The 11,385-nt window shown below is 34.1% G+C and overlaps 1 protein-coding gene across 1 annotated transcript in view; it reads left to right on the top strand.

The window, feature by feature from the left end:
• The window catches only part of LOC107453137 (projectin protein bent), a 236,219-nt gene that overhangs the window by 113,727 nt on the left and 111,107 nt on the right, over positions 1–11,385 (top strand). The window contains exons 57-62 of the mRNA XM_071185213.1: positions 675–974; positions 2,485–2,784; positions 6,251–6,532; positions 7,619–7,795; positions 7,875–7,997; positions 9,286–9,585. Coding sequence (XP_071041314.1) covers positions 675–974; positions 2,485–2,784; positions 6,251–6,532; positions 7,619–7,795; positions 7,875–7,997; positions 9,286–9,585 — 1,482 coding nt within the window. The remainder of the gene's footprint in view (positions 1–674; positions 975–2,484; positions 2,785–6,250; positions 6,533–7,618; positions 7,796–7,874; positions 7,998–9,285; positions 9,586–11,385) is intronic.

Here is an 11,385-nt window from a genome sequence, read left to right as displayed (position 1 = left end):
CAACTGAAATTTAGAATAGTGTGATTAAGAAAAATATGTGAACTGTTTGCAATTTCAAATTAATATTGAAATGTACAGGTTTAGAATTTTCTACAGTGAAAAGTTTTCGGAACTTCAGTATTCAAAAAAGTATACAAAAACTAGACGTTAAGAACGTATCCAATGAGCGAGCAAAGCGAGCATTGGATTGCGAAGCAATCCGAAATGAACTGTGAAAGCAGTTCCGGGGGTTGGTGAGCGCCAGCGAGCAGGGGGCGAAGCCTCCTAGTACTTTGAATTATTATTATGTAAATACATTAAAAATATCTGCTAGGGAAAATAAAAATAAAAACAGCAGCGGTAGCTATAGCAACGCATGCGATGACAACGCATGCACACTGTTTACTATTACTCTTGTACACAGTTGAAAAGTGTGTGGGAGCCATCAAATCTGAACCAAGACCCTTTTTGCCAAAGGGTAATAAAATCGCATGCAAAAAATCATGTACCCGTAACAATTTTGAAGTCAATGGAGGTAACCTCTATCAATGACCCGCCTCTATCAATGACCATTTTACTGTGAAAAGGAAAGTGGTCGCTCCCAAGTGGTTTCACTCTATCTCCAAATTTAATTTTCGGAATCACTAAAATAACATGATTTTCCCACGAAATCTCTATCATAGTAATTTTTACAGCCAAAGCCTCGAAACCAGAGGGACCTCTGGACGTGTCTGACGTGAAGAAAGACGGTTGCAAACTGAAATGGAACAAACCCAAAGATGACGGAGGACATCCACTGGAGGGCTACCTGGTGGAGAAGCAGGATCCTGACAGTGGAACGTGGGTGCCTGTCGGAAAGACGCACAATCCTGAAATGGAGATAACGGGACTCACTCCTGGAAAAGCTTATAATTTCAGGGTCAAAGCCCTCAATCCTGAGGGGGAATCAGATCCCCTGGAAACCTATACACCTGTGATAGCAAAAGATCCATTCAGTAAGTATATCTTTATATAATTCGTAAGAATTGATAATTGATTGATTTGTAAGCCGCTGACCGCAAGAAAAGAAGGATCTGATCCACCTTAACAATTCCAAGGCAAATCAGAATATGTACCAGCGAAGTTGGTTTTTAAGTGAGGAAGATCTTTCTGCTTCCCTCAAAAGTAAGGCACTTAGGATGTCTGCTTGCAAATCTAGCCAAAGCAGACTGGGTTCTTCGATCGCATTTTATGTCCAGCAGGGCACTAGGGGATTTCCTATGATACCAGGGGTGTGTAGGATCAGATGGCTAACGATTTTTTTAAAAATATATAATAAATGTTCATATCTTATTAGAAAATTAATTTGTTAACATCGGCTAGTAGGCAATTTGATTTATGTATCTCAGTTCATTTGATTTCAAAATTTTAGTTATCGTCGACTTTTGGCTTCTAAGTTCGTTTTTGTAGAAAATCTTGATTTCTGCATTTTTGTGTTAACAGCAACTTTTGATTTCAAAATTTGAGTTAATAGCATTTTGGGATTTTAAAATTTTACTTTATAGCAATTTTTGATTTCTAAAATTTTGTTGGTAGAATCTTTTTTCGTTTTTAAATCTTACTTACCACTAAACATACCAAAACTTAATCTATACCTATTTCTACCATAGTGGGTTAAATGACCGGACTTTGTTTTTTGATTGAATGTATGAAATATGGATGTTAGAAAGGAAATAAACTGAAAAAACTTTATTATAATTAAACGAAATTGTGTACTGCCAATTTTTATGTATTACAAACACAAAGACTAAGAATTTTTAATTCATTGCTCAACGCATTTTTTTACATGTACAGGGCTTTTCCATTGTACATTTTCCGCAAACATATTTCTTTTAATTATTATTATTTCTATAATTCACATTATTATTCTCATAATTAATATTATTTCTTCTAAGAACTTGTGCTGCCTCGATTGCTTCGACATTTTTCTGGTTAAAAACTAACAGTTAGTTAGAAATAAAGTAAGGCTATCAAAATATATAGTTGTGTATAGTCACTTTTATTCCTTACCAAAACATATAGTTTTTGTCACTTTTTCTGACACAAAAATGCCAATCTAAAATCTTAGGCACTCTCTTGAAATTTGAATGTACAGTTATTCTGATTGAACTCACTATGCAGCAGTCTTTGCAGAAATGTGCAACTAATCGAATGCAATACGTTGAAAGTCATCGTCATTTCTGATCCGATAACCTTATAAAGTAAAACATTATTCTCCCGGTCAAATGACCGGTTGTGGTAGAAATAGGTATACGGCAAGTATTATTCGAAACAAACAAAATACGAAAAAATAATAATAGAATATGAACTGAATATAATTTGTTCAAAAAAGTCATGAAGTCAAATGTGCAAAAACGGTAAGATGATAGGAACATTTTCGATGCAAGAGTTCTTAAACGGTCATTTGTCTGGTTACGGTATGTTTAGTGTTAATTAATTACTAACTATATTAATTTCTACTTGCAGAGGAATCCGGCGCCCCTGGAAAGCCAGAGGTGACAGACTGGAGCAAAGATCACGCCGATCTGAAATGGACACCTCCAGAAAATGATGGGGGTGCCCCCATCACAGCCTATGTTGTGGAAAAGAAAGAAAAGGGTGGACCGTGGGAAAAAGCACTCGAAGTTCCAGGCGACAAGTTAAAGGCCACGGTGCCCAACTTGGCAGAAGGAAAAGAATATGAATTCCGAGTTGTGCCCATCAACAAGGCAGGTCCGGGAGAACCAAGCGATCCTTCACAGGCTATTGTTGCCAAACCAAGATTTTGTAAGTATGCTTGGAAATATTAGTAAATAAATTTAAATGTAAAATCTCGCTACAATAATATTCAGTGAGACTTTTTCTTATCAAAAAAGTGGGAAAATGGCAAAAGATGATCAAATAGTTTTTTTACATTATTTGAAAACCATTCATAAATGGGGAAAATAAAGTTGAAATTGGGGGAAAAAATCGTTTTACAAGGGTTTGTTGCTTAAGAAAATATATCGTCATATTGAGAGAAGAATAACATTAATTCATATGAAAGTTCGTCGGGACCACGAAACATTACGGTAATAGAGACCACTCTGAATAACTTTTGATGTAATGATTGGATCTTCTCGTTCTGGGACTGAATCATAATGATTCAAGAGGGTGACTTAAAATATGCTAATTAATTAGTGCCAACGATATTTTAAGTTACGAAATCAGACACAAAAGCGTACTTTCTCCGAATAAACATCATTTTTTTGACGAATTTAGATTTCTGACCCTCAAAATATAGAGGGTAGCCGCAATCTCGGAAATAGGGTTCCAGTAGTTTGGGCACAATTCGCTTATCCAACGATAATTGCATGCAAAAAATAATTTTAAAAAAATTTTCATTATTTTATTCAACATTAGTCTAAAACACTTTCAATTGTGAGTTATAATTTTTTTTTTACATCATTTATAAAGAATTTAATTTTACATGACAAAATACAAAATTTAGGTGACTTCGGTCGAACAGTTCCTGAGAAATCTAATTTTGAAAAAGTCATTTTTTAAAAATTCAATATCTCAGGAGCCATTCGACCGATTAGGACAGAGGAACTTTTCGACCGATCTCAAATATTGATTTTTGCCACGTAGAATTATATTCCTTCAAATGATGTAAAAAATAACAGGCTCTACAATTTAAAATGTTTTCGACTAATATTAAATAAAATTATAAAATAATTAAATTTTTTTCATGGAGTTATCGTTGAATCAATGAATTTCATAATTTGCGTTGAAAAAAAATTTCAATTCGTTAAAAAATTTCTCGAGATATGACGAAATATGTAGTAAATATGTAGAATTAACATTAAGGGATATCCAAACTTTGGACCCTTTTCCTGACTTCTTCGGACGCTGTTTCCGGGATTGCGGCTAGCCCATGCATTTAGGGAGTCAGAAATCTGAATCCGTGGGGGGAAAGGGATGTTTCTTCAGAAAAAGTAAGTTTATATGTTTGATTTCATAACTTAAAATATGATTTTTAATGAATGACTTTTGAACCATTATGATTGAGTCCTAGAACTTGATGATCCAATCATTAAATCAAGAGTTGTTCAGAGTGGATCATTTTTTATCTAAGCACTCTACAATAAGTCATTCCCGAAAAGTAATTGATGCACTGCTTTTTTTTCTACAAAAAGTCAAACTTCACCCATTTGTGTTGTAAGAACGTGTGTTATACTCTGAAAGAAATCCTTGAATTTCAGCGAAAAAGATTTTTTTTGTGTGTCCCGGGATAGCTGAGAATCTGACCAAAATAAAATGTTTATTAAGTAGTTCTGTTTTAAGAAAATTGTAAGAAAATTCTTTATATTTATATGAAAAGAAAACTGCAATTTTGTATAAGGGTTTTTCAAAAGTTTCACAAAATATGAAAATAAGACTTTGTAATTTGAGAAAGGGGTCAGCATTAAATTTTGTCCTTAGATCCGTAGAGCCTTTGTTTGGCCTTGGAAGTCGATATTTTCTTCTTCGGCTGTATTGAAGCTGTCAAAGACCTAGTATAAATGCTGCCGTGAATGGCCGAAATCAAGAGAATGTCGACTTTCACCGGTGAATGTCAACCATCACATTGTCGCTTTGGTGATTGTCCGAAATATTTGTAATATATATCCGATTTGATATTAATTTATTTATTGATATTATTATATTTATTCGACATTTTAATATCTTCTGCGGATAGATTAGGAGAAACATCAGTGTTCAGACTACCGGACAAATGTATACCGTGCAGTGGCACTGAATCTTAAAAAACCATCAGTGTAGGGTATACCGGGCAGTAGCACTTAACTACACGTGGTATATATTTTAAACATTTACCAAAATGACTATGTGATTGTCAACATTCATCGGTGAAAGTCAACACCCACCCTTTTCGATCATTCACTGTAACATAGACACAAGGGGGGGGGCGAAAGCTTTGGTTATCGAAATGAAGCAGAATTGTGCTACTATAGGACTAAATCTTATTGTCTGTTAGTGTGTGATTATTTAGAAAGCATATAATGAACTGCTTTATATCTGTAATGACCTATAAATAAAAATAGTTTAAAAACAAAATAACATAAGAGAGTTTTCATAGTTAAAATAAACTGATCTACACATACAAGGTGAATTAATCAACAACACCCCTGTAGGGTAGGTCCTTCTTGACTAGTAATGTGTCATTCAGAATTTGTCTGCGTTTTAACCCACTGACGGTTCTGCACGTTAAAAGTTACATTTCAACCTGCAGTCTTCTCTGCATATAGCGAAACCGGTTTTTCCATGTTAATAGAAAGGGGAACAATGTATTGGAGACAAACATTCTCCCAATTTTTCCCATTTTCAAAACCACCAATGGGTTAAACCAGGGGTCTGTTTAGAAGAAATTTGGATCCTTTAACGGACCTTTCACGAAATATCTTTTCATGAAAACGGACCTTTCACAAAATATTATAACATAAAAACGGACCCTTCACAAAATAATTAATCTCTTAATCGGACCCTTCACAATTTTGTTTATCTTCATTACTGTTTTGTTAATCGGATAAACCCTTCCCAGGAAGAGGGGGGGGAGAGAAGGACAGATGTAAAAGAACTAAATTTGGTCTTCGGCAGACGCTTCTTCCTTTATTCGTCCGAAATGAATATTCTGCGTCCAGCAGTATAGGCTAAATACCAAATATTTGTATGTTGCATCGCTAATTTAGTAGCAGCAATTGCTGCTTCTTTGTTAAAATTAAATTTTTTTAAATGTAGTTTTACAGTGTTGAGCATAATCTTGTATGTCTTTACAATTTAAAAACTCCTTGAAAAAGTTATTTTGCAATAACGGACCCTATTTGTACAAATTCGCAAAAGCGGACCCTGGTTGAAAGAATGTGACTTAACGATTATTTTATATTCGCAAATTACGAGTAATTTTTTTCACAATTTTACCTAAAACGGACCTTTCACAAAATGCCTGGACAGACCCCTGGTTAAATAGAGCTCATTTCTACAATGAAGTTAACCGATCTGATCCCACTAGTATTAAAGTAATATTAAAGCAAAAGTCTAGCGAAACACTCCAAATCATTACTGAGGAAAGTGAGACTGCAGCATCAAATTCTATTTGATTGCTGTAGGAATAGTGGGAACATTCCTTCATACTTGATCAATTTTACTCTTCTCGTGCTAAATATACATTTTTGTTGTTGCTTATCTCGAACATATTTCTTTCGTTGCCTTTTAGTACGACCCACGATCGATCGAACGATGTTCGATGATCTGACCATCAAGGCAGGTCAGCCGATCAAATTCGACGTCAACGTGTCCGGTGAACCCCCTCCTAAAATCACCTGGCAGATAAACGACAAAGACTTGAAGAGCGAAACGAGGACAACCCTCGAGAATGTTGACTACAACACGAAACTCACGATGAGGAGAGTGACTAGGGCAGACAGTGGAAAATACACCATAACAGCTGTGAACGACAGTGGAAAAGATGTCGCTTCTGTCAACGTCCTGGTAGTGGGTAAGTTAGTCTTTCATTCAGTTATAGCCTCAAACCTACAGCTGCATTTTTAAAAATAGCGTCAACAGCACGAGAGATGGAAAAAGCGATATACAAAGTTACAGATCATCATCGAATTAGTACAAATAGACATGTTCCCATCAATGCTAAGAAGCTGCGTTTTATCGAATTTTATTTTTACGAAATTTTCTAATGTGACACGAAGAAACGAACTTAGAAAAAAAAATTTGTAGCTAGATAACTTTTCTTTTCTGTAACCTTATGCATGGGGATCACTCTTCAGTCCTGGAAAAAATCATTGGACTAAATTCCGTTAATATCTCTTTCCTATTTGTTTACTTAAACTAATTTCTTGTTTTTTTCTTTTTAAAAATGTAACATATTTTCTGTTAAATATAAAAAAATTATTTTTCAGGAAACAATGCTATTTTTCTCAATTATTGCAAAATGATCAAGTATTGATGTCACACTGCAATGACAGAATAAGATTTGTACTATTGCTGAATTTAAAATTTTTTTTAAGTTACTGATCCTCCTCAATGCGTTGGCATGTTGTTCGAAAATAAATCAATGTTTCTTTTTTTTTAATTATAGTGCTACAACAAAAAATAATGGTGTAGCAAAAAATAAGTTGAGATATAAATGACTTCAGAAGAAATGTAACGGTTTTATTATTCAGTTATAGGTGAAAAAAATCTACACAATTAGCAGCTATTTTTGTTTCGTTTGCTAATAATTAATTAAACGAATAAAAAAAAATTTAAAAAAATGACTGAAGCCATTATCACAGAAAGGTAAATTTTGGCGTCAGTGAGTTATAAATTTCTGAAAATTCCAGTAACAATGATGTACCATAGTAATTTGTTTAAAAAAAAGTTCAGTCTTGAAATTATTTTAGAGTGCCACCCATGCTTATGTGCTATGCTTCTTATTGTCCTCTTTAACTTTAAAAATTTTTTTTTTTAAAAATCAGTTTAGGATTATTGAACTGGAGATACTTTTTGTTGTTGTTTCAAACCTTGTTGTTTTGTCTGTCTAACTGCGCATCCCACAGAAATGAACATCGAATCTATTTATAATTTGTAGATGCTCCCCTGTCTCCAGAAGGTCCACTCGAAGTGTCTGACGTGCACAAAGAAGGATGCAAATTGAAGTGGAAGAAACCCAAAGATGACGGCGGTGTGCCACTGATGGGATACGAAGTCGAAAAAATGGATCCAGACACTGGCACCTGGCTGCCGGTCGGTAAAACAAAAGAACCGAGTAAGTTTATACTGATCGGTGTATTTCGAAACCCCTCCATAATCCATAATCCATAATCACATGAATCTGTTTTATGTAGGTATGGATGTTACGGGTCTGACTCCTGGAAAAGACTACAAGTTCAGAGTTAGAGCGCTCAACAAGGAGGGAGAATCCGATCCGTTAGAGACTACCAAGCCCATAACAGCTAAAAATCCATTCGGTATGCACACACTACTCATTTGATGCTTTTGGCTATAGAGCAGCTGTTCCCAAAGGGTGTTCCGTGGAACCCCAGGGTTCCGTTAACAGTGACAGAGGTTCCGCCGATTAGTACTTCTTATAGCCAGTGATGAGTTTCAAAACCTCAGATTGTATTTAGATGCAATCTATAATTTATTTCATATATCGGTTGTCTTTATGAAATTAATTCTAAGAATATATCAATAAAATAGAAATGTAATTTTTCAAAGGACAATATAATACAGTGTGAGCTGCATTTTTAAAAAGTGCTTAAAGGTGCTTATTTTTTGTTTTTTAAGAGCCCTTAAATGTGCTTTTTTCATTGATTGTTTTTAAAAAAAAGCTTGATTTTTCCCTTTTTCAAAATGAGATTTTTCCTTTACTGTGCTGATTTTCGCTTCAAATTATACATAAAGTTCACATTGTTCGATTCAGCGTTTTCATAATTAATTCAACTCCAATCTATTTCGGCGTATTGTCAGTCCCTAGCGTATGAAAACGCCATTCGTTTTACATGATTCAAAATTTCATGCTCTTTGACAATTGTTAAAAGCAATGCCAAAAGGTTTTTTTTTGACATGATGGTTAAAACTAGATAAAACCGTCAATTATCAAAAACTTTTCAACCCTGCCTAATTATGATGTTTTTTTAAAGTGTTTAAAAATATTGAGTGCTTGAAAAGTACTTATAAGGCGCTTATCTTTTGTTGAATAATTTGGCTATAATATCCTGTAATATTCCTAATAACAATATACTGAAATAAATTATGAAAAGGACAGGCATTCATAAAATATTGCGCTAGTACTTCTAATCACGCTTTTCCAGTCAAAATAATTGTCTTCCTTAATAAAGAGATATGTTTACTTAGTAACCATTTGCAACATTTGTAGCAGTTTTTAAAAATTTTCATTTCGAAATAAACCATAATTCGGGTTATTTTAACTTATTTATATTATTTATTTTCAACTTATACCCTGAAAACAAATTCTTAATTTGAATAAATATAGCGCAAAAGCTGGAAAATGTAACTTTCGGATATCAATGATAAAACGATGAAAATTCTTCCTTCCTCTAATTAAATATTTCAAATATAGTCTTTAACAGGCTATAACGTTCACTATTACCTTAAAAAACTTTATTTATAAAATCGAGGGCTACCCCGAAAGAAGATAAATTATTTAGGGTTCCGTAGCTGAAAAATATTGGGAGCAGCTGCTATAGAGTGAACAAATCTAACAAAGTACTTACATTTGTTTAACATCAACAGATGAACCAGGAAAACCCAATAAACCAGAGGTTACGGATTGGGACAAAGACCACGTAGATTTGAAGTGGACACCTCCCGCATCAGATGGGGGATCCCCCATTACAGGATACATCGTTGAAAAGAAAGACAAGTGGGGTGACTGGGAAAAAGCAGTGGAAGTTCCCGCAGACGAGACCAAAGCTACAGTTCCAGGTCTCATCCAGGGTCAACCCTACGAGTTTCGCGTTAAAGCCATCAACAAAGCTGGTCCAGGTGAACCCAGTGCTCCTACTGATCCAGTTATTACGAAATCTCGAAAAGGTAAGTTCGAATTTTGAGTTAGAATGAACTTAGGCGTTATTATGAGTGCCCTTCGCGAGTATTCCGATTGTTCTTAATTTTTTGCTTAACATTAGAAAGACTGAAACTTAGTCAATACCTGCATTGCCCAAAAACAGTCAAAATGACTGGATTGTGAAAGAATAAATAATGTGTAAATAAATTTATTTAAAATTAATATTTTTTATATTATTTACAGTTATATAGCAAGTTATTAGTAAATATTAACGATAAAAAAATTTATCTGTCGTACAAAAAGTGACAAAATTCTAAGAAATTGTGTCATCATTGTTTTTCCAATTGAAATTAAAAAGCAGTCAAAATGATTTCCTTGGGGAATCTAGTGTTAATTGAAAACAATTCAAGAAGTCCCGAAAAATTGTAGATAATAAAGAATAATGATGATAATTAATAAGGAATACAAGCAAACTAAACACTGCAGTGTCCACCGAATTTGTCTTTCCAAATGTTTCGAGTAATTCCATCAAATTTATATATGATAAGAGGATAGGTAGGTTTTGTTATGCTGGCCTTAGCATCCAGCGATATTTTTTCAATTTCTTTGGTTGCAAATGCTAATGTTTTTTTTTTTCTTTTCTAGTACGTTCTTTTTGCAACAGTTCAGTGAAAAGAAAAATTGAATTGTAAATATTCTCAGGGACACTCTCCAACTTCCGCGATAACTACTCCATACTGTGGTAATGGTGATAAGTGACTTCGAATGAAGTTTTGGGGTCAACAGTTAAGGACTAATTTAAGTTGGGAGATGCATGACATTTTTGTTTAAATTCTCTTTCATTAGAAATGGTTTTACTCTTGTTTCCATGGCAGCAGAATAGTCAGAGTTCTCGTGAAAACTGTTCAGTATCTGTGAAAGCTCCTGGGTAAAAAATCGTCATCGATTGGATATTTTAACACCATTTAGTTTATAGACCAAGATATGTATGGTCAGTTAGGATTATTTAACAATTTATTTATATTTTCTATGCACTTGATTAGTACCATCTTTCTTCAGCATCTAAGACATTTAAAACTATCAAAAACATCAAATTTCAGGTTATTTATATTCCATTACGGGGACCAAAAAGCAATGTCGTTTCGGCGCATTAAATATTCGCTAGTCTTAAAATTAATACATTAAATATTCGCTAGTTTTTAAATTCATTTTCGATCTGGCATTGAAAGGTTATTGCTAACGAGGGTGAATATATTAGTGATAAAAAAATAAAATATTGATAACAAATATCAAATGCACCGAAACGACATCACTTTCCGGTCCCCCTAATACATAGTGCACATTGAGACAGATTATTGCAACAGCTTGTTGCGCAGCTTCTGAATGCTGTTCTTCAAAAGTCCTGTCATCATGTGATATTGTCATTATTATTTGAAGTAGATAATATTTACATTTTGCCATTTGGTTAAGTTGTTCATGACTGTTAGATTATATTAATTGTAAATGTTAGTAAAAATTAACTCCATCTATGCTGATTATAAAAAACACGAAGCATTGCTTAAGTTTGGTGTATCTACCACTACAAAAATACAATTTCAAATTCCCTAGTATATAAGACATGCTAACTCAATTCTATGTTGGGGTACCTCTTCATGGATAATGGTTGACATTGTCGATATCCCCTTATTGGAGACCTTCGGACCTGATGTGAACACCCCCATCTTGACAGTAACTCCCACTGCGATTTGAACACGCCTACTTCGATAGATGGTCCCCATTAAACAATTGACTTGCTACTTGTGACTGCGACATTATCCACCTCCTCA

The sequence above is a fragment of the Parasteatoda tepidariorum genome, chromosome 9, assembly GCF_043381705.1.
Source record: "Parasteatoda tepidariorum isolate YZ-2023 chromosome 9, CAS_Ptep_4.0, whole genome shotgun sequence".
NCBI classification, from domain to species: Eukaryota; Metazoa; Arthropoda; class Arachnida; order Araneae; family Theridiidae; genus Parasteatoda; species Parasteatoda tepidariorum.
Note: the sequence above shows the minus strand (reverse complement) of the source record. Positions and strands in the feature narration are given on the sequence as shown.